Source organism: Schistocerca gregaria, chromosome X, assembly GCF_023897955.1.
Source record: "Schistocerca gregaria isolate iqSchGreg1 chromosome X, iqSchGreg1.2, whole genome shotgun sequence".
NCBI lineage: Eukaryota > Metazoa > Arthropoda > Insecta > Orthoptera > Acrididae > Schistocerca > Schistocerca gregaria.
The window spans coordinates 561,817,359-561,842,919 of NC_064931.1; the positions used below are offsets into that span (position 1 = coordinate 561,817,359).

The window sequence follows — 25,561 nt, forward strand, 5'->3', positions numbered from 1 at the left end:
AAGCACTGCTAACACACGCCGCATCGCTCACATTCTTCAAAAGTTTAACTTCCGTGTGACTGCATACCCATTAGAAGTAATCGTTTAAGTGATGGCCCTTCATAATTCCTTTGGTTTTACTTGTTAGAGGGCCACAAAGTGGAAGGTCAGCAAGCTAGAGGCGGCGGTAGCTAAACTCCTGGAAATTGAAATAAGAACACCGTGAATTCATTGTCCCAGGAAGGGGAAACTTTATTGACACATTCCTGGGGTCAGATATATCACATGATCACACTGACAGAACCACAGGCACATAGACACAGGCAACAGAACATGCACAATGTCGGCACTAGTACAGTGTATATCCACCTTTCGCAGCAATGCAGGCTGCTATTCTCCCATGGAGACGATCGTAGAGATGCTGGATGTAGTCCTGTGGAACGGCTTGCCATGCCATTTCCACCTGGCGCCTCAGTTGGACCAGCGTTCGTGCTGGACGTGCAGACCGCGTGAGGCGACGCTTCATCCAGTCCCAAACATGCTCAATGGGGGACAGATCCGGAGATCTTGCTGGCCAGGGTAGTTGACTTACACCTTCTAGAGCACGTTGGGTGGCACGGGATACATGCGGACGTGCATTGTCCTGTTGGAACAGCAAGTTCCCTTGCCGGTCTAGGAATGGTAGAACGATGGGTTCGATGACGGTTTGGATGTACCGTGCACTATTCAGTGTCCCCTCGACGATCACCAGAGGTGTACGGCCAGTGTAGGAGATCGCTCCCCACACCATGATGCCGGGTGTTGGTCCTGTGTGCCTCGGTCGTATGCAGTCCTGATTGTGGCGCTCACCTGCACGGCGCCAAACACGCATACGACCATCATTGGCACCAAGGCATAAGCGACTCTCACCGCTGAAGACGACACGTCTCCATTCGTGCCTCCATTCACGCCTGTCGCGACACCACTGGAGGCGGGCTGCACGATGTTGGGGCGTGAGCGGAAGACGGCCTAACGGTGTGCGGGACCGTAGCCCAGCTTCATGGAAACTGTTGCGAATGGTCCTCGCCGATACCCCAGGAGCAACAGTGTCCCTAATTTGCTGGGAAGTGGCGGTGCGGTCCCCTACGGCACTGTGTAGGATCCTACGGTCTTGGCGTGCATCCGTGCGTCGCTGCGCTCCGGTCCCAGGTCGACGGGCACGTGCACCTTCCGCCGACCACTGGCGACAACATCGATGTACTGTGGCGACCTCACGCCCCACGTGTTGAGCAATTCGGCGGTACGTCCACCCGGCCTCCCGCATGCCCACTATACGCCCTCGCTCAAAGTCCGTCAACTGCACATACGGTTCACGTCCACGCTGTCGCGGCATGCTACCAGTGTTAAAGACTGCGATGGAGCTCCGTATGCCACGGCAAACTGGCTGACACTGACGGCGGCGGTGCACAAATGCTGCGCAGCTAGCGCCATTCGACGGCCAACACCGCGGTTCCTGGTGTGTCCGCTGTGCCGTGCGTGTGATCATTGCTTGTACAGCCCTCTCGCAGTGTCCGGAGCAAGTATGGTGGGTCTGACACACCGGTGTCAATGTGTTCTTTTTTCCATTTCCAGGAGTGTAATAACAGCTTTTGTTTTCAACATACCTCTTAGTCTTTCTTTAGGCGTTAAGACGAGTGAAACCAAATGCGATAGGCCTATAGCGGGTATTGTGAAAATATATATTTCTATAACGTTCTCCTTCTAGGAAACTTATTTTTCACAAATATTTAATTAAATGAGATGTTATTGCATAATTTTATTTCTCGATTAAAAACCAGGGCAATTATGTATCCCGAACGATTTTCTTGAGGAACCAGAACATTAAAGTGAAAACCGGGACGCCTGGTCAGCCTACATAATCAGAGGTTGCAGTTATTGCAGCCAGTGGACTTCACACGTCGAGAGGGGTTTGCAAATTGGTTTCTGCTGCAGTGTCAGAAAGCCATAATTTTCCTGTGTATGTCTTTATAAGAGAGCATTTCCAACAGTGGGAATATCAATGTATGGGATGTCCAAAAGCCACATGTACTGCTTTGTCGATGAAAGAATGCCTGGGCTGGTATTCTCAACGATTTTGTGTTTAGACTTTGCGCACTTCCTGGTAAGCTGAACGCAGTCGTGTACAGAACGTCCCTTCAATATGTCCGCCCACGCTTCGTAGAGGCTGTGCAGTTGAGACTAGGCTCCGGCACAATTCACACCCGACGTTAGCAATCACATTAATGTGCAGTTTGAACAATGGATTGGTCCTGTTCCGTGGCCAGCTCGCTCACCAAGTACATTAATGGACTACCACTTTGGGTATGTGATCCCCATACATGAACCTTAGCTCTCCCTTCAGTCGTTAATTTATCTCAAATTTCTTCAGCATTAATGCTATTCAAAGCATTAGCACGCACTATGACCTCAAGTTTTCAATCAAATTGTTTCTTTTGGCTAGTGGACCTCCGGTGAGCTTCGAGCGTGTTTGCTTACGTCTACGTGGGTATTCTGCAAATCACATTTAAGTGCCTGGCAGAGGGTTCATCGAACCACCTTCACAATTCTCTATTATTCCAATCTCGTATAGCGCGCGGAAAGAACTAACACCTATACCTTCCTGTACGAGCTCTGATTTCCCTTGTTTTATCGTGGTGATCGTTTCTCCCTATGTACGTCGGTGTCAACAAAATATTTTCGCATTCGGGGGAGAAAGTTTGTGATTGCAATTTCGTGAGAAGATTCCGTCGTAACGAAAAACGGCTTTCTTTTAATGATGTCCAACCCAAATCCTGTATCATTTCTGTGACACTCTCTCCCATATTTCGCGATAATACAAAACCTGCTGCCCTTCTTTGAACTTTTTCGATGTACTCCGTCAGTCCTGTCTGGTAAGGATTCCACACCGCGCAGCAGTATTCTAAAAGAAGACGGACAAGTGTAGTATAGGCAGTCTCCTTAGTAGTTCATTGTCGTTTCCTTTGTTATTACAAAGCTTCTAATTTTCGTAGGCGATTCTCAGCTCCTGTCTGGGAATTTGTGCTTTTTCCCAATTACTCTCCACTTTCCCCGCCCCCCCTCCCTTCCCAAACCCAGTAGCTCGTGCGGCACGTTGACGCATACTAACGCAAGCAAATTGTAAAAGAAAATTACTGACGCTTGTTTCCCAGATGGCAGTTCGCTGCTAGTTAGTGTATGTAAGTAATACCTAAGCAAATAAAGTAATTCTTCGTAAATGAACTGAAGACGAATATGTATTTTCTACGACTGCCACTTATCTCTATCTGTGTTGGGGTGACTTGACACGTCACGTTACCCGACCAGCATGATCTATGGCAAAGGCTGCGGTTAAGGAGTCGCATTAGATACCAGTAACAGATGCCGACGGCTTTGTGCAGACTAGAATTAATTTTTGCAAACTAGAGTTAATGCTCGACGTGTAAAATCATTAATCACTTCCCCCAGAAGAAACTGCTAATGTGTTTACACTGATATTAAATCACGAAAAACGTTCAGAACGATCCACTAGCTCCACCGCTAGTACTTACATTTCAAGAGAACTACGGCCACATTCAGCAACTTCTCTGAAGCTTGACAACAGCTTTGTTAAACGTGAAGATGGCCAGCAGCGACCTTTACAAGAGATCTCTGCGTACTGCTGAAGATTTCCTAAGAGTGACACAGGAAGCGTCGGAAGGTAAGTTACCACACTATTCACCCAAGTCCACACTTGAAGCGATCTGCCCTCCAATATGGACTCCGATCACATAAAGGAAGAACTAAAAGCCCTGGACTTCTCATATCTCTGTAGACAAAAGATAAGACACTATGCCTGGTTATTGCCACCGACAATCTGTAAAACAGAAAGTGTTTTCAACTGACTTGTCTCGCCAAATTCACGGTGCGAGCAGAAAATCTAAGAGCTAAGCGGGGCTCGGCGCAATGCTACCGATGCCAGGGCATCAATCACGTTTCGTGGCAGTGTTCCATGCCAGACAAGTGTGTCAGATGTGTTGGCAAGCGCACAAGTCGTCATTACCCTCTCCCACGTGGCTCGACGCCGACATCGCACTGTGCGGCGAGGAAAGACGTGCGGGTGGCTTCCGCGGCTGCACCGTATGGAAACGCGCTCGAGATCGCAGACATGGAGAAACGACGGATCTGCAAGAAAAGATGATGGTCGAAGACACGCCACGGTTTCTCCCACGAGGCAGCTACTTCAACGGCGCCAGCCAATGCAGAAGCATCTGCCCAGCAGCGCCCAAGCGCGTCACGAAGGGAACGCCACTCGAAACGTGCAGAAGGCTACGCCACAGGCGCTTGAAGGTGATGCCACCTCTTCACAGTAGCCACGCGAAGTAATACTGCAATTTATTTTAGATACCCTACTGATGCAGCCGATCGCTATATCTCGACGTCACACGGATCTATATAAGCGTGAAAAACACGAACAACACCCAACTGAAGTTAGCCGAGCCACGACCATCGCTACTGAAGCAGCTAAAGAAACTATAACCAGCACCAGTGTCATAAGAGATACTACAAATAACGACCCCAGCAGCAAGTTGGAGCTCCTGCCGCTGCAAATTAATGCTGCAGTGATGTCACCTACCCAAGCAGCCACCGCATCTAAACCACAACGGCCGCATTGTAAACATCATAAATGGACAGACAACACCCGCGTGGACCGCAAATGGCGTCTACAGTCAACTGGTGGACTTCGAAAATGTCTCAGAGATGAAGTTACTGACTTTTCCTGATATGTGAAACACAAGTAAGGCCCAGAGTATATACTTGAGCACCAAACTACACCCCTTTTCTCACGGATCGACCAACGGCTGATAGCGTTACAGCGGTATACAAGTGTGTGTGTGTGTGTGTGTGTGTGTGTGTGTGTGTGTGTGTCCAATTCAGCACCCGCCACTGGTATCGTCGTCCATACGTCAATGGGATGTATCACATTTACTGTAGTCTCGTGCCCTCGATCCCAATGATTTCGAAGCAGGTGACCGGAACGCCATACATGTCACCTGGCACTGAAATGAAATGTCGCGCGGCGAGGGCCTCCCGGCGGGTAGATCTGATCGCCTGGTGCATGTCTTCTGAGGTGACGTCACTTCGGCGACTTGAGCGTCGCTGAGGATGAAATGTTGGTGATGAAGATGACAAACACCCAGTCCCTCAGCGGAGAAAATCTCCAACCCAGCCGGGAATCGAACCCGGACCCACCCGGCGACCTGGAATTAAAAACATACAATTACAAGCGGACGACGCCTACTGCCCATCGCAGAACATGTGGCCTTACTAGTGAGGCCATACGACCCCACCATATTTCCCAACAACAAAGGGAAACTTGACATAGATTTCGCCATCATCAAAGGCATGCCGCAGCAAATTTACTCAAGACGTAACGCGTTAGTCAGACAATCTACCAGTCATTTTTGACACTGATGCTGACGCCTCTGGGACCACTACCAAAATCACCTAAAAGCTTGCGATAGTCTCTCCACCTGCGCTACTTAAATTGACGTAGCACTAACCGCTGCTACCGAAGAACCACCACACACGCACTTCAAGGAACAACTCAAGACTACCACTAGGTATCTTCTGCATCCACAACTGAAAAGAACAGAATATACCGAGTGTGGCAATTCATAAAGTATTGGGGTCACTAAACGGTTTCTCAGTCGCCTAGCTCACAACATTGAGGTGACAGTGACGCACATCGAAACCGAGAAAGGACAAATATGGTCCTGTAATACAGTTTCTTCGGTAATTTTCACATCTGTCAACGCCTGCTTTCTTTGGGATTGGAATTATTATATTCTTCTTGAAGTATGAGGAAATTTCGCCTGTCTCATACATTTTGCTCACCAGATAGTAGAGTTTTGTCAGGACTGGCTCTCCCAAAGCCGTCAGTAGTTCTAATGGAATGTTGTCTACTCCCGGGACCTTGTTTCGACTCAGGTCTTTCAGTGAGCTGTCAAACTCTTCACGCAGTATCCCACCTCGGGGAAGATCAGTTTGGATTCCGTAGAAATATGGGAACGCATGAGACAATACTGACCCTACCACTTATCTTAGAAGCTAGATTAAGAAAAGGCATATGTACGTTTCTAACATTTGTAGACTTTGAGAAAGCTTTTGACAATGTTGACTGGAATACTTTCAAATTCTGAAGGTGGCAGGGGTAAAATACAGTGAGCGAAAGGCTATTTACAATTTGTACAGAAACCAGAGGGCAGTTATAACAGTCGAGGGACATGAAAGGGAAGCAGTGGTTGGGAAGGGAGTGAGACAGGGTTGTGGACTGTCCCCGATGTTATTCAATCTGTATATTGAGCAAACTGTAAAGGAAACAAAAGAAAAGTTTGGAGTAGGTATTAAAATCCATGGAGAAGAAATAAAAACTGAGGTTCGCCGATGACATTGTAATTCTGTCATAGACAGCAAAGGACTTGCAAGAGCAGTTGAACGTAATGGATAATGTCTTGAAAGAAGGATATAAGATGGATATCAACAAAAGCAAAACAAGGATAATGGAATGTAGTCGAATTAAGTCGGGTGATGCTGAGAGAATTAGATTAGGAAATGAGACACTTAAAGTAGTAAAGGAGTTTTGCTATTTGGGGAGAAAAATAACTGATGATGGTCGAAGTAGAGAGGATATAAAAGGTAGACTGGCAATGGCAAGGAAAGCGTTTCTGAAGAAGAGAAATTGAACATAGAGTATAGATTAAAGTGTCAGGAAGTCGTTTCTGAAAGTATTTGTATGGAGTGTAGCCATGTATGGAAGTGAAACATGGACTATTAACAGTTTGGACAAGAAGAGAATAGAAGCTTTCGATATGTGGTGCTACAGAAGAATGTTAAAGATTAGATGGGTAGATCACATAACTAATGAGGAGGTATTGAATCGAATTGGAGAGCAGAGGAGTTTGTGGCACAACTTGACTAGAAGAAGGGATCGGTTGGTAGGGCACGTTCTGAGGCATCAGGGGATCACCAATTTAGTATTAGAGGGCAGCGTGGAGGGTAAAAATCGCAGAGGGGGACCAAGAGATCAATACGCTAAGCAGATTCAGAAGGATATAGGCTGCAGTACGTACTGGGAGATGAAGAAACTTGCACAGGATAGAGTAGCATGGAGAACAAAAACAACAACAATACAGTTTGATGATGGTTGTCCTTGGAGGACAGCCAACCACTTCCTCAGACACACACAGCGAATACCTGAGCTCCGAGGTGGTAACATGTTCCTCAGTGAACCAAATGAGGAAGCAAAAACTCTAGCTATAAACCACCTAGTGGATGCAGATCATATCGCATTGGTGGCCGAGCTACTTCTTCCCTACCTTGTGGCGAGAGATGTAAAGGACGACACGGAAGAATCGCCTGAAGAGATCACGTCGGTGCTCCACAACCTCAGCACCAGGAAGGCTGGAGGTCCCGAAGACGTCAATAATGTCTTACAGATGCAGATGCTACCAGCTGCCGCCGCAATCCGGTCAGCACATTAGAAAGGGATGTTCTGGAACGGTCACTATCCGTTAGAGTGGAAACATGCAGAGGCAGTGGCTACACCGAAGACTGACAAAGATCTGCTACTTGATTAGTATTATAGACCTTCACTGAAAAGCCAAAGAAACTGGTACACCTGCTTAATATCGTGTAGGGCCCCCGCGAGCACTCTGGAGTGCCCCAAACGACGTGGTATGGACTCGACTAATGTCTGAAGTAGTGCTGGAGGTAATTGACACCATGAATCATTGCAAGGCATCCCAGATGTGCTTAATAATCTGTCTGTGGAGTTTGGTGGCCAGCGGAAGTGTTAAAACTCAGAAGAGTGTTCTTGGAGCCATTCTGTACCAATTCTGGACTTGTGGGGTGTCGTATTGTCCTGCTGGAATTGACCAGGTCCGTCGGAATGCACAATGGACATGAATGGATGCAGGTGATCAGACAGGATGGTTAGCCTACATACGTGTCACGTGTCAGTTGTATCTAGACGTATCAGGGGTCCCATATCACTCCAACTATGCAGGCCCCCCCACCATTACAGAGCCTCCACCAGCTTGAACAGTTCCCTGCTGACATGCAGGATCCACGGAATCATAAACTTGTCTCCATATCCCTACACGTCCATCACCTCGATACAATTTGAAACGAGACTCGTCCGACCAGGCAACGTGTTTCCAGTCAACAACAGTCCAATGTCGGTGCTGAGGGGCTCAGGCGAGGTGTAAAGCTTTGTGTCGTGCAGTCATCAAGAGTACACGAGTGGGCCTTCGGCTCCGAAAGCAGTCCCAGCATTGAAATCTGCAGAAATTTGAGCAAGAGTTGCACTTCTGTCACGTTGAACGATTCTCTTCAGTCGTCGTTGATCTCGTTCTTGCAGGATCTCCAGCTGCAGCGATGTCGGTGATTTGATGTTTTACCGGATTTCTGATGTTTACGGTACACTCGTGAAATGGTCGTATGGGAAAATCCCCACTCCATCGCTACCTCGGAGATGCTGTGTTCCATCGCTCGTGCGCCGAGTATAACACCACGTTCAAACTCACTTCAATCTTGATAAACTGCCATTGTAGCAGCAGTAACCGATGTAACAACTGCGCCAGACACTTGACTTATATAGGTGTTGCCGACTGCAGCGCCGTATTCTGCCTGTTTACATACCTCTGTGTTTGAATACACATGCTTATACCACTTTCTTTGGCGCCTCAGTGTATAAGTGCGTTACCAGTCCTGTTAAAGGTCTGAGAGAGGGGGTATCTCAAGAGGCTAAAGCGCCACGTCACATCCAAAGCGACACTACCCGAGGAGCAGTTCGGGTTTCGGAAGTGGCATCTAACTCGTGCGATTAGTGGATGAGGCTTTCTCTCCTCTGAAGTGCTCCGGGTACCCCTGAGCGTTAGACAACGTGTGGTGTGACGTTTCGTTAAAGTTACTTGATCATGGACTGCTAGTGTTACACCTTTTTCTTATCCGCTCCTACCTTGACGACGACCTTCCATGTGCGATCTGAAGCTGGACTGCCCGCAGTTCGTCATATGTGGTGGTGTGCCACAGGGCTCTGTCCATGGAGTGATCCTGTACATGCTCTACACTGCTGACGCACAGAAGACTCTTCCAGTGCAGCATGTGTCTCGCTAGACTGCGTGTCTCCAGCATATCTGGGACGTAAAGAACATAACTTTACGCTGTCGTCGTGTGGACTCAGGCCGCTGAAACGCTCATACAGACGCTATTAAGAAGTGCGGAACCGCGCACTTCGGTTGGCTCTGCACCTACTGAGGACCTTTCCGGCAGCTCAGCTGCATGAAATGATTGAGCGTCCACTTGCAGGGGACCGTTTTACAGCGACTGCCCCATCTCTTACGAGAAAACGCTGGGTGATACTAGGCAAACTGAGTAAACAATAAGACCATCATAATAATGTATGCGGAAAAGTAAACAAAAATTATAGTAAAAACATGTGTGTCACTAATCCAAAAGATTAAGCACAACTCCGTGAAGATTCGTCGCATGCATTGGGAATCGTTCTAACAGAATGTACAGACCTAAGCAACATTGACAGAACGCACACTGTTAAGACCCGGTACCCGGGAATAAGCATCCGACAAAGCTCGTCGGCTGTTCGCGTGTTACAGTGAGCATCTATGGAAGCGTTTTGACAACAGTGTAACTACGGATAGGGGACAAGATGTTGGACGTCAACGCCTCTTCACAGAACTTGCGAGGTCGAAGACTTCTCCACTCAGTACAGCAGGATTGGCGGCGATATGTGGCAGATCTGACGACACAGTACAATAAGGCAGGTACAACTCTTTCGGAGCACACCGTTCAGTGCACATTGATTAACCATTTGTATCCCTTCATGCTTGACGTCTTCCAGTAGAATGCATATCCTTGTCACTAGTCCAGTGTCGTGCTATAGTACTTTGAGAAGCAGGATAGTAAACTCTCGCGTTTATGTCTGAACAGTTGAGTATGTCTGGTATGCTATCGGGCGCAGCTCTGAGTCCACAAATCCCTCACAACCACACGCCCGTAATGTAAGGGAATTAGGTGACCTGGGCGCATGTGATAAAACATAAATCGGGAAACCTGTCAAGGATTTATCGATTCATTCCACGCAGAATCGTTGCCGTATTGCGATCCAAAGGTGAACCAACAAGCTATTAACAAAGGTACTCATGATGTTTTTTTTTTTTTTTTTTAAAAAGCGGTGTATGACGTAAAAATTGGTGTTGACGTTATCTGAAAATGAACATACCGAGTCCCTGTCTTATTTTCTGCGTCGTTCAACCGCCCTTCGAATCAATTTACTGTAACCGAACGGTTTTTTTTTGTGTCAGAAAAGAGAGTTCGCTATCACGCAGTGCCGTTGGTAGCTCATGCGTTTTATTTAAGGTAAAACATATTACGCCATAATTTTTCGTTCGAGGGTCATGATTCTACCATTCTCTCGTGTGGGCGCTAGACATTATCTCAATCAAATGAGTACCGATGGTGTCGCTAAGACAAAATTTTAAAAACCATTTAAAAAATGTCCCGTTATTTTTTCTGTCATAGTTGTAATATTCCTTACCGTATCCACTGACATTTTGTTGGTTTGGTGAACAACTTCATAGCGTTTTTCTTTGGCGTGTTGGTATTTCGGTTGCTGTGCGATTACTTATCGATTGTCATCCGTTTGTGGTTTACTGTTGCTATTTCAGTTTATGTAATGTCATTTTGTCATTTGGAGACAGTTAGCACAGCTGTGGACGCTAGGAAATGGCGTGTCAATTGGAGCAATTGGAACATTATAGACGTATGCTTGCGTTTGACTTCAATAGAGGGGTGACAGCAGTGGAGGCAGTCAGAAACGTTTGCACCGTGTATGGACAGAGCCCATCAAGAAAATAGCTTTATCGTTTTAAGAACTTCAGTAACGCACCACGTTCAGGAAGGCCTTTGGGGTTTCATGAATTTAGTTTTAACGCTTTAATCCACAATTATCCGCGTCACTCTGTTCGAGAACTCGCTAATGTGATGAACTGTGATCATCGCATCAATGTGCGACATTTACATAAAATGGGGAAGGTTTGAAAATCAGGTGTATGGGTACAGCATGATCTAAGCCAAAATCACAAAAATCTGCGGGTGGCCCTATGTGCATCTTTGCTTGCTCATCATGAACTGGCTCGTGAAAAACTCCGGCCATTTTTATTCTATATCTTTATTTGTGGCGAGAAATGGTGTCTTTATGCTAAAACATGCAAAAGAAATAGCAGCAACTCTCCTGCCAACACCTGCGCGCTCCCACAAAAGAAAGGTTATGCATCTGGTACAACGACGACGGTGTAGTGTACTACGAATTGTTTCGTCATCACTGCTGACATTTATTCTCAACAAACGAGACGTCCTGCAGACGCAGACCAAGAACAACGACCAGAAAAACTGCGTGAAGTGATGCTACTCCATGATAACGTCCGTCCGTATTATGATAGACCTCAGACACTATACAGAAATTCGGTTGGGTAGTCATTCCGCACCTACCATATTCACCTGACCTTGCGCCCTTAGCGTTTCACATATTCCGCCTTCTTTCGAACAGCCTTCAGGGAACTTCCATTCCGGATGGAAGTGCGGTCGGGACATGCCTCCATGAAGTCTTCGCCTCAAAACCTCGTGATTTCCACAGCCACAGAATCGAAAAGTTATCCCCGCGTTGACAAACTGTTGCAAATATTGAGAATATATTTTTTATGGCTATAGTCTCTTATGTTAGTCTATTGTGTTTATTAAAGTTATGGAAAAACGCTACGAAATTTTGCCCCAACGTAATAAATTGCCTGTGATCGAATTATCAGTCGCTACAATGGATTTAATTACGAAAAGCAAAGATAAAACTGTCACCAGAGCAACTACATACGCTAAATTGTTCGAATGGAAAGAAAAACAATAGAAGGCCGTCATTTCGAAAACGACATTTTTCCCGTAAGTTGTTAATTGTTCCACATTTAACCTCGAACAAAAGCAAAGTCCTCGGATTTACTTGTCACTTCTACTAATTTTCAGTGTGTTGTTGATGGTTTTATTGTTGAGGGGATGTGATAAACAGTGAGGATTTACGGCATGTAATGTATTGTTGGAACATGAGATTTGCCTGTGTAACGAATTGAAGAACGTAAACGGTAATCCCCTGGTATTTCTTTAGATGTAAGGTAAAAAAAAATGTAAAACTACCAGTCAGTTCAGTTAAGTGGTATTAAATATATCTTAAAACTTAATGAAACACCTTATCAGACTAGTATTAGGTGCTGATAAGTTTATGAGCGTGCAAACACTTCCGTGATTAAGTGCAAAAGTTTCGTATACAAAAACCACATTACTTCAGACAGTAGCCCACAAAGCGAGATTGTTGAGTCACAGACATTACATAGGTATTTTTAATGATTGTGTAGAGTTCCAAATTTCTGGAAAAGGACTAGTGGAGACTGAATGAACGTTTGTAGTGAGGCCAGATCATCCAGCTTATGTAGTACCAATGAAGGGGGACTGTTTTGAGTGACAGATGTCGAACATAAGATTTATTGTGTGTTTTCTGTCTGTCTGTTATGCGTTGTGGTATAGACAGTGGTGTCAAACAACTCAAGACCAGCTCATGCTACACCAGTTTTGGCTGGTTTTCGAAAAAAGAATCTAGTCCTGTTGTTGAAGTAAATTAATTCCAGGAAAGAAAGAATGTTTTGAGGGTGTCAGAGGGTAGAGAGATAATTTTGCAGTCTCCTTTTCTAGGAAACTATTGGAGCATTTGCCTTAAGCCGTTTAGGAAAACCACAGGAAACTTTAATCTCTGTAGCCACTGAAGGCCATTGTAGGAACTGAAGCCTAGTCCTCAATAATCAGTGTCCATTATGTTATTGCAGCACCATGCTCAGTATAATTTTTGAGTAGAATATGACATTGGTATTTGTGCTATTCATTGCAAGATACTTGTCCAGTGAGTAGACTGAAAGTAAAGGTTCCGATTAAATTCACTTAGAATTGTATTGTAATAGTGTTTATTTTTGCTGACTCTCGAAACATACTAACTTGTTTCTTACTGCCGTTAATTTCAGAGTGAGTAATGGAGGCAGAAGCAGTCAAAGTGTTGGAAGAGCTGGGAATGCTGGTTGTGGAGGGTCGGGTCCAAGGAGAGTGTGCAAATCAGCGTGGATATGGGGAAGGGCCTCACATATCAGCCAAACCTCATGTTTGCTCACTTACAAATGCCCTTGTAAGTATTCACCTATTTTCATGAGCTCTTTTAATGCATATCTTTGAAATTTTTTGCTAGTATGTTAAATTTGTGCCTTCTCAGACCCATTTTAAAAACTGAAATTCTGCGGAAATGATTAAAAGCGATTTTTATTTTGAATACACCCCAGTGAGGGTGGTTGTTCTTAGACAATCTTTTTATGAGGTGTGTTTTTTAAGTAAGGTTCATTTAAAGGTTATTTCAAAAAAGTAAATTTATTTTCAGAAAGTACATACTTTACTCTATTTTTCAACATTATTGATAAGTTTATTTAAACATGTATCATACTTCTCAACAAATTTTAAAATAGCCTCTTAATAAAAACTTGCCACCTGCTCCGATAACAAAGAGTTTACTGCCGTTTTCATGTCATCGTTGACATTGTAACGGTTGCCACTGAGGTGGTGTTTGAGGTGGATGAACGGATCACTCAGTGCAAGATCAGGACTGCAGAGTGGGTGGTCTAAAGCCTCTCAGCCAAAACTGCCCAATAAATCATTGGTCTAACCTGCAGTGTGAGGTATTGCATTGTCATGGAGAAGGACAATTCCCTTTGTCAGCATGCCACGTCTTTTGTTTTGAATTACTCTGTGTAGCTTTCTCAGGGTTTGGCAGTTTGCTTCTGCATTGATAGTGGTTCCTTGTTGCGTGAAGTCTACCAAGAAAACACCATGCCTATCCCAAAACACTGACGCCATGATTTTGCACTGGGACAGAGTCTGTTTGGCCTTCACCTTTACAGACGTGTGTGTGTGTGTGTGTGTGTGTGTGTGTGTGTGTGTGTGTGTGTGTGTGTGTGTGTGTGTGTGTGTGTGTGTTTTTTCATGGCACACTCAAATCTTTGGTTTTGTGGTCCTCTGTTAGGAGTTTCTGGACCCCTCGGGAGCACAGTTTCCTAAACTTTAGGTGTTCAGAAACAATGTTGTAAAGCACTGATCTTGACACATCTGGAAATTCATTTGAGAGACCTGTTATTGTGAAGCACCTGTTCTCACGAATCCTCACTTCAGCTGAAGCCACCAAATCATATGTAATCAAAGAAGGGTGACCGGAGCGGTCCGAATCATGGATGTTGTCATGGCCATCTTTGAATTCTCGTTCCCACTTACGCACTGTGCTTTCACTCATAACAGTATCATTGTACACTTCGCAAATCTGTTAATGAATTACTGCAGCAGGCAGGTTCCTTGCTGACAAAAACCATATCACTGAGCGAACCTCACATGCAGCTGGTGAGTTGATGGTCTTACACGTTTTGAAAGAACAGACCAGAACAGAACTGTACAGGTTAGTTGCAGAGCTGAAACTGAGCACAGTTGTTCCCGAGGCATGCCGGTACACGATGCATGCACTCGTTGCAGTATGCGTGCGAACTACTAGGGTCTACAACAAAACAGACCTTACTTAAAAAAACACGCCTCATATAACTGCCACAAAGCTATAGTAAAAACTTTGCTTCCTTAGGAATGAATCTTTCACTTCACTGCTGTATACAGAATGCCTGGAAACTTCCTCTGTGCTTGACCAGGCTTTGAATCTGAAACATCGCCTTTCATGGACATTGCTTTTACCAACCATTTCTATGCAATACATTTTTCTGAAGGAGAACTTGTAAAGAGAGGAAAGTATAGGTGAATCGCTAACAGAAGTAAATCTGTAAGGGCAGGTTGTAAGTTCTGCCTGACTAATTCATTAAGAAAGAGCAATGGTTATAAAAAGGAAAGACTCCACATCGGAGTACCTTGTACAGCACAGTTTTAATCTGCCAGGAAGTTTCACTTCTCTCCTTTCTTTGTCTAGTGTAACAACACACAGAGTTGTTCTTTTCTCCTTCTTATTAAACGAGAAATAATAATAATAATAATAATAATAATATAATAATAATATAATAATAATAATAATAATAATAATAATAATAATAATAATAATAATAATAACTGTTTTGTGTGTGTGTGACCAAAGAAAAGGTGTCCCTTTTCTTTTCTTTTTTTTTACATGACTCAGTTTATGCTCTAAAGTAAATTTCTTGCTGATTCATTAAGTTATAGCTACCAGTACCATTTGATTTTGTGGATGATGCTGGCATGTGTTCACTCGTGTAATCCCTTACAATATTCTGTAGATTCCACACTGAAGGAATAAATCACTAATACTATAAAGTGCATAGGCAACAAAACAAAATATCGAAAAGGTCCAGCAAAGTGTTTGTGATAGAATTTTCTCTTGTTTGCTCAAAGAAATAAAACTAAATGCCACTGACTTAATCTTTGTCATAAGTCAAGAGATGGAAAAAAAAAACTTCTTCCCAGTTCATTCTTATCTGTGATGAGACTTACCAAATTGGTGAAGAGAGAGAGAAAATGAAGTGTTGTTAAATGTGAAGAACCGTTTTATCGCTGTGGGCTTTTAATCACCTTAACATTTATTTTGCAACTGTAGTTTACCAGTAGTTTGGTCAGTGATGTATATATCTATTAACTAAAGTAATATCTTCCCTTCAACATGTATTATTTCTTGAAGCAAGAAGAGTATTACTTGGAAATTATAAATTTACAGAACTGTTTTGCTTTTATTTTCAGTGTGTGCGTGCAGAGAAATTACGCAAACAGGTGCAGCTTTTACATCGTAATGGAATGTCTGTGTGTGTTGAAGTGCTGAAGTGTGCCGACTGTACATGTGGAAATCATCGCAGCTTGTCAACGGAAGTGGTTAATACCCCTTTGGATACAGAAATTCTTCTTGAGCAGTGGACAGTTAATCTGACTGAGAACAGGTAGGTAAATGCTTCTGTGGGCAAGTGCACAAAACATTTAGTAAAACAATGCCTGCAATAATTTTATTCTTCTGGTGGTGGTGGTGGTGGTGGTGGTGGTGGTGGTGGTGGTCTATATCCTTTGTTTTGATTTTCTGCTTATTCTTTATATTACCCTCGTATGCCCCTGTCTATAGCAGAAAATGGAATGTGCCCATATTATAATGTATAAACTAAATCCGAAGGCAGGATCATCAATGAGGTTAAACACTTAGTACTGAAAGCATGTTTATTATGGACATCATTGTACAGCCAGAACAGAACTGACCACCTAGGTGGAGAATACTGTTATTTGCACAGACATTGAATATTCCAGAATATACAAACATTAGAAAAATGAAGGACTTCAAGAACTTTCCAGAAATGATAAATTCTAAATAACAAATAGTGGTTGGTGGTCGGGTTTGAGCTGAGCCCACAGCATGTCGCTCACTGGCGTTCATCAGTACACAACAGTCTGTGCCTTACAGCTCATGGTATTGCTCCCTCTAGCGGAGAAACAGCAGTCAATTGTTTCAGAAATTCTCGTATTAGCCATCTACAACACCCTGAATCTAGATCTTGTCAGTAGGTCTCTGTATGGCAACACTGGCAGGTACATGCATTATGGTCATGTTGTTACATAATCTTAACAATGATGAGTGTGGAAGGTAACCCATCCTGTTGAAGCTTCACAATCTTAGAGGTGGGTCTTCAGTTTCCGTAAAACTCCCATTATTCTACACCTCCAGACTGTAATGGGGCTTCATACTGAGAACATGGTTGTCTCAGCACTTCGGCCTTCTTGATGAAGGGTGTTAGTCATCGACTTCATATACAAAGTCTGACAATTGATAAAGAATATGGTATGGCCCAAAGTAGCTCTTCAGTAACTGTTTCAAGAGTCGCACTTTCTGCACGTGTGTAAAAATCCAATAAAGTCTGCCAGGCTGTATATCACTTGCCAATGCTTGACATTATAGTGCTCTGTCTTCCTCATGGGCATCCAGTGTCCGTACAGTTGCCAGCTACCTTGCCTCTTTGGTGCAGGTGATGCATTTCACATAATCATCCTGCACATTGTCCAATTGAAATCTGAACCGTGTAGCCATTGTCATTCAGGCCTCACAACTGTGGTATAGAAAGAATGGTGTGACGCCTGTAGTGTCATGCTTTGCTGTGTTGTATGTGAATGTTGCAACAGACAATAGTATGTTCCAATGTTACTTATAATCCATCTTGCAACAGACAATAGTATGTTCCAAAGTTACTTATAATCCATCTTCATTGCACAAATGTTTATTCACATGACCGGTTTTGGTTCCTCTATAACCATCTTCAGATCTGCACTTTCGGTTATTCACATGACCGGTTTTGGTTCCTCTATAACCATCTTCAGATCTGCACTTTCGGTTACAGGAGTAACCCGTCCACACGCAGCAACTTCCACATGCTGCGGAAGTGATGCAGCATTTGAAGGTTGCTGTGTGTGGACGGGTTACTCCTGTAACTGAAATTTGCAGATCTGAAGATGGTTCTAAAGGAACTGAAACCGGTCATGTGAATAAACATTTTCGCAATCAAGATGGATTATAAGTAAAATTGTATAATCAGTGTTTGTGGTATCCCATCAGGCATTGTGTCTATTTTCACAATAGTATGTTCCAATTGCACTGTTAGACATCGTGTATTGAGAGCATATCTGCCAGCATCTGAAAATGTTTCATAAGGCCAATCTACATCTACATCCATACTCTGCAAGCCACCTAACGGGGTGTGGATGGTAGGCAGTCATCATCCTGTGGATGATGCCCTAATGTGAAATGATCTCTGGTACTAGTTTCAAATGGAAAACTTTTACATGATCAGAGATCATCACAAGAGGGTTCTCCATACTTCAGAATGATGTCTTCTGCAAGGAACTTTGCAGTTTCTGGCGCTTCACATTCAGCACAGCTATAGTGACAACATACGAGTGGGGTGGTCAGTGCAGCCTTAATTTAATTTTTCATGTCCAGAGTTTCAATTTTTTAGCCCAGTACTGGGATATGTTGGAAGCTTCAAGCTTGCTTAGCCAGAGATCATCCAAGGAGCAACGTGCAGGACAGCTTTGTCATGTTAAATGATGTTCTGTGTTTTGTATTTCTCCACAGTCACACTTATTGTCGTTATATTCTCATAGACGCCATTTTATCAGATTGATTTTTAAGGGAGCTATACCTGTTATGATACGGTTTAGCATTTTCCATGACTTGTAGTTAAATTCGATACCACTTGGTGGATGTTCAAAAATAAGGTAGCTGACGGTGTTCATCTAAGGTGTAGTTGAGGAACAAATATCATGGTTTTAGTCTTTTTAATCCATAAAGGCTGTTGTGTAGTGGATGATTCTGAGAATCAAATGCCTTTTCGAACTGCTTGTTACTTTCATGAATTACCCTGTGAGACTTGGGACTGCTGAAACCTGAAGCTTAGTAGAGCTTTTCCAGTGTAGTAGGCTTCATGAATTGTGTGACTAGTTTAAAAGTTTTGTGAAGGCTTATATCAATCTTTCTTTGCATGCACCGATCTAGACCAGACAGGACGTGTACTCAGCTGCAGGGAAGCAAAGTGTTAAGGTGGTGGTTTGAAGCACAGATGATTTGATGTCCCACTTACTGCCAGTTAGCATTCTAAGGATATTGTTCCTTGTAGCTACCTCATTTCAGGTTCTTTTGCAGTCGTGTTTGTATGTGATGGATGTGTTGAGCATCATTCCAAGGTATGTCACCTGTTCAGTGTGTGTAGTTTTTGGGTACAGGATCTATGTTGTTAATTCCTTGTCAAATTCCCTGGAAAAATCCATCCATCTGCCTTTTTTTAAAAATTGAACATTCTTTGAAAGGACATGTTAATAAATTTGACTTCAGAGAAGACCTGAATTGCATTGGGCCTTTGTTGAGATTTGGAGGAGCTTCATATACATTTTTTAACACGTATGTCTTGAATATTGCTGCTGAGAAAGCAGTTTTCAGGGTTGTTGCCTTGTTTTCAAATATTGCTCTTGAAGGTGTAGGGCAGCTTTGAGTCGTATAGGAGACAGAAGTTGTTCACTTCCATCCATTCCTGTAGCAATTGGCCATTTCCATCAGTTTCATTGTATCACTGGCAGTTGAAATCACTAATGATAAACTGTGTCTTTTGATGTTAAAGTTGTCTGGCATGATAAGAAAGGTTTTCACCGCGGGGTTTATGTGTGGATGTTACTGCGAAGAGGCTACAGTCTGTAGTAGAGATTTCAGTGCCATTTACTACTGTTTTCCCTGTGGAAGTTAAGGTCATGTCATGTCACGTCACGTCACGTCTAATGAAAATTTCACTGCAGTGTTTATTGTGTGGTCTCTCTCTATAACTAAATGCATCCCATAAATTTGTGTTGTGTTGTGTTGTGTTGTGTTGTGTTGTGTTGTGTTGTGTTGTGTTGTGTTGTGTTGTGTTGTGTGTTTCCTATAGACACAGTATGACATTCGGGCTAGCAGCAGACAGAGATGGCTCTGAAAAGTGCTTTTTATTTGATTTTTCTCTGATGGTGGAAGGATTGGCCAATGCCCTCATGGACATTGTGTCCACGGTGCACTGGGATTTTGTGGTCTTATGGTGACTTCAAATGAAAATGAACACTTTGAGGCTCTTTTCGTATACCCCAGTGAGAAATATCATCCATAGATTCTCATCTTCAACTTTGGGAACCTCTTCAAAGGGTGGATTCCAACATGGTGGAATGACACTGCTGCAGGTGGGATTTGTAACGGTCGTCCCAGGAATAATTGTGCCATTTGCTTCCATCGTCAGCTTTCCTTACAGTGGCTCACTTGGTGTCTAACGAGATACCAGAGACCTGGTCAGAGATACCTGCATCTGATTATGTCTGGAGCCACTATGAATCCTACGTGACATCACAATAGCTGGCTGTAGATGAGCTGGTGTGACGAGCAACTATTCCTGCCCACACTGAATCTCAGTTCCTCTTGTGTCATGTTCTGTTGATTAATTGGAGTTCTCCATTGGTTCCTCCTCCTCCTCCAAGGCTTCTGTGGTTTTCAGCTGTGTTGGATCTTACATCCGTTCAGCAGCAATGTCATTTAATACAGCAGTGATAGAGATTTCATCCATACTGCCATGATCTTCCTAAGGATTCCTTAAAAGGCAGTTGGTGTCCTTATATTTGGATCCACTTTACGATACCAGTGTGATAACATATTCCTGAAGCCTGAGTGCTCCTCTCGCCAGTCGGCCCATCGAGTCCTTCGAGCTAATCAGTAAGCAGATAGAATGTGTTATCTATAATGGCAGCAGAGCACAATTCTTCACTGATGTTACTAAGCTGCCCTTCCTGGTCAGGTTCATCTGACCCTACTCTTGTAACTTGAGGTGAATTGTAACTGCTAATGACAGTTAATGGTTCAAAGTTCTGCGACCTTCTACGATGTTTATGATCATTGCTGGGATATAAATTTCTTTGGTAGGCGCGAGTACTTTTTTAGAATCTGTAATAGCTTCACAGTGTAACTGAGTGTCATCTTTGATGATTGGAAGTCATGTTATTGATGACGGCTGGTAACAAGTTCTTCGATGGCAAACAACTGTCCAGAGCAATCCTTTTGTGTGCTTGTTGGAACAGCTTCATTGATCTTGAGGTCCTCAGATCTTCCAGTCTAGGACTGTTTACAATACCTGCAAGAAGTCCCATCCAAGAACAGGGTTATAACTACAGTCTGTTAAATCAATAAATTCAAAGGAATGTGTTCTGTCATTGGTAGTTTTTCATACAATACATGTTCCTGTCAGCTGGATGTATTTGGCAATGGCAATAGCCTCACGTGGATGTTTCCACTCTGTGCCTGCCCTCAGTCATGAAGGGGGGTTCGTTATACATAATGATTCAGAAATAATCGTGGAAAAACTAAAGTGTTCTATGTATTTAAAAACAATCATTTAAAAGTAATTATAAAATGTGCATGTTACTTTAAATTGCGAGCAACTGCAGCCTAACTTCAACATTTTGAAAGAAATAATCCACTTTGGCTGTAGAATAATTTAATAAAAAGTCAAGACAGGTTTTGTGCCACTAGAAAACCCTCTGCTGATAGATTCTTTTTAATAGGACATCGCCAAAAGGTAACTGGTTTAGAGCCAATCCCCATCATTTGCATGATATTGTAAACAAATAGCACACCCAGACCAATAGTCCTTATTTAATATGATGGGGGGGAGCAGAGCTGTACTACATCCAGGAAGGTAATGGAGAGGCAGCAAGCAAGGCAGTATGGTACTGACTGCTATGCCATAGCTGGGCATGATGGTCAGTATTTACTGCCTGCTTGTGGTGCGGTACTGCTACCCCTCTTCATTTTAAATGATGACTACCGCATTTAGCCTGCTATTTGTTTACAATATGAAAAGAATGATGGGGAGTGGCTCTAAAGCAGTTACCTTTTGGCGATGGCCTATTGAAAAGAATCTTTATCACCAGGGGGTCTTCTCCTATTGGTGCAAAACCTGTTGTGACTTTTAATAAAAAGTATTCCATGGTTAAAGCAGCTCATTTCTTTCAAAATAATTCTAAAATTATGAAAATGTGAAGTTTAGCTTTTTCTCATTCAGTTTCAACAGAAAAGGAAGTGTTACATCAGCAACTAGGGAAATGTATACTGTGTCCCCAGAACTATCCTGGAACTGCTTCCATTTGCTTTTTGTTGTTTGTATGACACAGGTAACCTTGAATGTGAATATTCTGCTTGTGCTGAATGAATATCTAGATATGCTCTCCATATGTGCTGTGAAATTAGCCAATGATGTTGTTTGTGTAAGTATGCAGATCATTCACTGTTGACTCTACATTTTGTAGTAGAATCAAATTGTACGACAGGATTTTTTTTCTTCATTTGAATACTCTGTAAAAAATTAGTAGCAGTTTTTGCAGTAATAGTAAATCTCTTGCCTTGAGTCAATGTTAGCATTGGAAGGTGTGAAATCCATAGATTCATGATGACTGTAAGAAAACAGTGTATATAATGTCTTAATGTGCTGCCATACTGCTTCTGCTCACTGGATGTCTGAAAAAGTCTAAATACATGCCACTGCCGTTTTTAGGTTTCCTGTTATAACTGATTGTGAGAAACAAAACAAAACATTCTCATAATTATAAATTTTTAAACAAACATCATATATAGCCTATGTAATACAGTATGTTTTAGAATATACAAAACAGTTAAGTTTCTCCATGATCATTTCTGACTTATTTGAGGTAATGGCCAAGGATGAGCACTCAGACTAAATATCTATGTGACACTATTGCTACTAGAATGACAATATCCACTGCCAGTATATTTTTCATTTGTGACCTTCAGCACAATCAATTTTATAACAGAAAACAATCTTCTTTAGCTGACCTTAATTACAGAAAAGGAAGCCCCTAAATCGAAAAACACCTGGGCATCTGTGGTGGTCTCACTGCCATATATGATTGCCTCACTAAGTTTCTCTTAAAATGGTGGCTAAGTGACTTCTGTACCATAATATTGAAAGGCTATGGCATGTTGGGCCATAATGTTTTACGTATAAGAAAGCACACAACATACTGGAAATGGAAGAGATGGTGGTTTGAAATGATTTTAATGGAAAAAACATTCTCTCTCTCTCTCTCTCTCTCTCTCTCTCTCTCTCTCTCTCTCTCTCTCTCTCTCTCTCTCTCTCTCTCTGTGAATGCTGTGTATTACTTTATTAGGACATGTGTCACCTTTCAGCCGTGAAAGAATTGGGGATGCTTACATACCACACATTGGGGTTCCAAACTGTCTCCTTTTTAAACAGGTGTGTGTGTTCATTTCTGTATAAATGAACTGATAGATATTTTGTTAAGGTAAATTTGATACTTTGACAAATAAATTACTATTCCTCCTTGTGGCCATTGGAATGAGAGAAATTAATGTAGTATGCTTGCAAATACTGTACTGTCACTGAACACTCAGATTCCTTCTCCAATAAAAGGACTAATTATTTTAACTGCCAGCAGTATGCACTTTGCCATATTCCCCATTTTATCTGAAGATAACTTGTATCACGACAAGAACACAGCAATGAGTTTACTGGTCGTTTTATCTGCCTAGAGGAATGTGGTATGTTTTTGACTCTTTTGTGCTTGTATGAGCTCATATTTAAAACATTAAATAGGGGATTTTACTGTATTCTGAGGGGTAACTTACCATCCATCAATTGTGTAAGTGATCAGTCAACATCATTTACCTGGGCTATTGTTACAGCATTTTTTCTGTTTCTGCTTTCATATTTTAGCAGTATGCTAAGCAATCAAATACTGCATTTAAATTTTATAATGGCATTTGTGTCTCAAAAACGATGGAATTGTAATGCTAGTATTAAATCTAGTTCAGAATATATTGAGTAATAATGGAAATGGAAGAGGGTATCTGTACTGTTATGTAAAGTAGTGAATTAATGCCTGGTAAATGATTCCAGTTATTTGTTAGGCTACATTGCAAATTATGAAAATAAGTTGTCTACTGCTTTATTTATATTTGTTGGATACTTCTAAATGACTACACAAAATAGAAAATTTAATATTTCTGTTTTATGAAATAATTTACACAGGTATGGTGAGGCCCCTATGACAGTTAGAGGCCTGTTCCAAGCTGTGCGTTCACAGCTACATTTCTCACAGTTATCTGCATGGTGGAGCAATACCAAGGGCTGTAATCCAAGTCACATAATGTATCGGCTTACCGTCCCAGATCAGGCATCTGTCTTCCCGTGCAAACATGAGGAACATACTTTTCCCTTGGCTGCATTGTCACGTAATGTTGCTGTGAAGGTGAGTAGAGCATTACTATTAAAATTTTCTGAAGTGCTGTCACTGTTTGTATAGTTGTAAGTTAAGTTCTTGAATACTTTCTATCACTCTGGTTTTCTCCTTTCCTTTTTTTCTTTCTTATCTTAACAGTGAAACTCAAGCCAGAACATTATCAATAAATAACAGGACAACAGAAGATGGTTTTACTGAATACTTCTGTGATGTTTCATTGCGTTTGCCCTAGGAATTAGTTTTCTAATTCCTTAATAGGTAGTTTTTAGGATTTTTTTATCATGGAATTTCTTTCTTCCTCCCCATCCCACCCCCTTTCCCTGACCCCTGCCCTCCAACAGTCCCGTTGTAATTTCTGTACTTCCACGAAGCAGTTGTGAAATTTTCTTGTTTCAGTAAAATGTGGTCATCCTACACTGTTGTATGGCTTTCCACATGTAGGCATAATGTCCAAAATTTTGAAATAAAGCATTTATCTGACCTAAACTGTACATATTTTAATTTTAGAATGACCTTTGTATACTAGTGTAATATATCAAATATACTTCTATTGGCTTCTTTTATGACAAGAGTTATACACTGCAGAAGGTTATTTTTCTGAACAACTGCTTTGGTTATGCATAACTAGTAAAGGATGAGATTGTTTATTAATGTATTAACATTGTCTCCACCCATTAATTAGATTCCTTTTGATGAATGCAAAAAATTATACCTTCTGTAGTGTAACTGGAAGTAACCCTTACATCAAAACTAAATGTTATAGGTGTGCTTGCGATCACTGCCACGGACAGATTCAATTCCGCAGTCATTGTGTCCACTGCACAACACCATTGCTTCAAAGGATACAAGGACACTGTGAGTTGATGTTACATCCTGGCAGTGTAGTTAGAACTTTTTTAATTTACTGTATGCAAACATTACCTGTATTAGTGGCATACAAAGATTCACTTCAGATAATGCCAAAACACTGCAGTGTGTGGTCTGTTCATTGGAATTGTTAAGGACATTGATGCATATTGTAGATGCTGTTGATATCTGATTGCTATAAATTAGAAGAAACTGAAATAAAGTGTTTAGTGTTATGAAAATAATAAAATCAGTTTTTCCATATTCATTATACCATTTCTTGTTACTTTATTTTTCTGTACAGCATAAATGTGTGGTGTTTAGTGCTATTATAAAATATCTAGAGGTGAAGAATAGGTTTCAGTTGATGACCTCATCTGGTTGCTGGTGTTCTGATAGCACTTTTAATTTAACAGCACTAGCACCAGTGTCAGTGGCATCCACCGTCATCCGTGTAAATATCAGAGTCCTCCACCAACCTGCCGTGATGTCTCAGAGGATGTGCTTATTTATGGAACTACACCTTCTGTTTGCAGAGGTTAGTGCTGCAACTCAAAATCCACAGTGTAAAGAGAGCAGGTAATGTCTTCATGACACACACAACTGTAACAACATTTTACCTAAGCTCATTTAACACAAATTTTTAATTTTAGCCAGTATAATTTCCTTAATTCCATTTTGTGACACTCTATTCTTGTATGTGTGTAGAAAGAACTGTTGCCGAGTCAGTTGTGAAAAGGTTTCGAATATAATGTGCTGTTTATTTACATGCTGCTGC

At 42.3% G+C, this 25,561-nt stretch overlaps 1 protein-coding gene across 2 annotated transcripts in view; it reads left to right on the forward strand.

Moving 5' to 3' along the window:
- The window catches only part of LOC126299054 (protein FAM214A), a 217,991-nt gene that overhangs the window by 129,313 nt on the left and 63,117 nt on the right, over positions 1–25,561 (forward strand). For both annotated transcript variants that reach the window (XM_049990711.1, XM_049990712.1), the window contains exons 4-8: positions 13,110–13,267; positions 15,868–16,061; positions 23,727–23,946; positions 24,701–24,792; positions 25,200–25,321. In XM_049990711.1, the coding sequence (XP_049846668.1) occupies positions 13,118–13,267; positions 15,868–16,061; positions 23,727–23,946; positions 24,701–24,792; positions 25,200–25,321 (778 nt within the window). In that variant the 5' untranslated portion in view covers positions 13,110–13,117. The remainder of the gene's footprint in view (positions 1–13,109; positions 13,268–15,867; positions 16,062–23,726; positions 23,947–24,700; positions 24,793–25,199; positions 25,322–25,561) is intronic.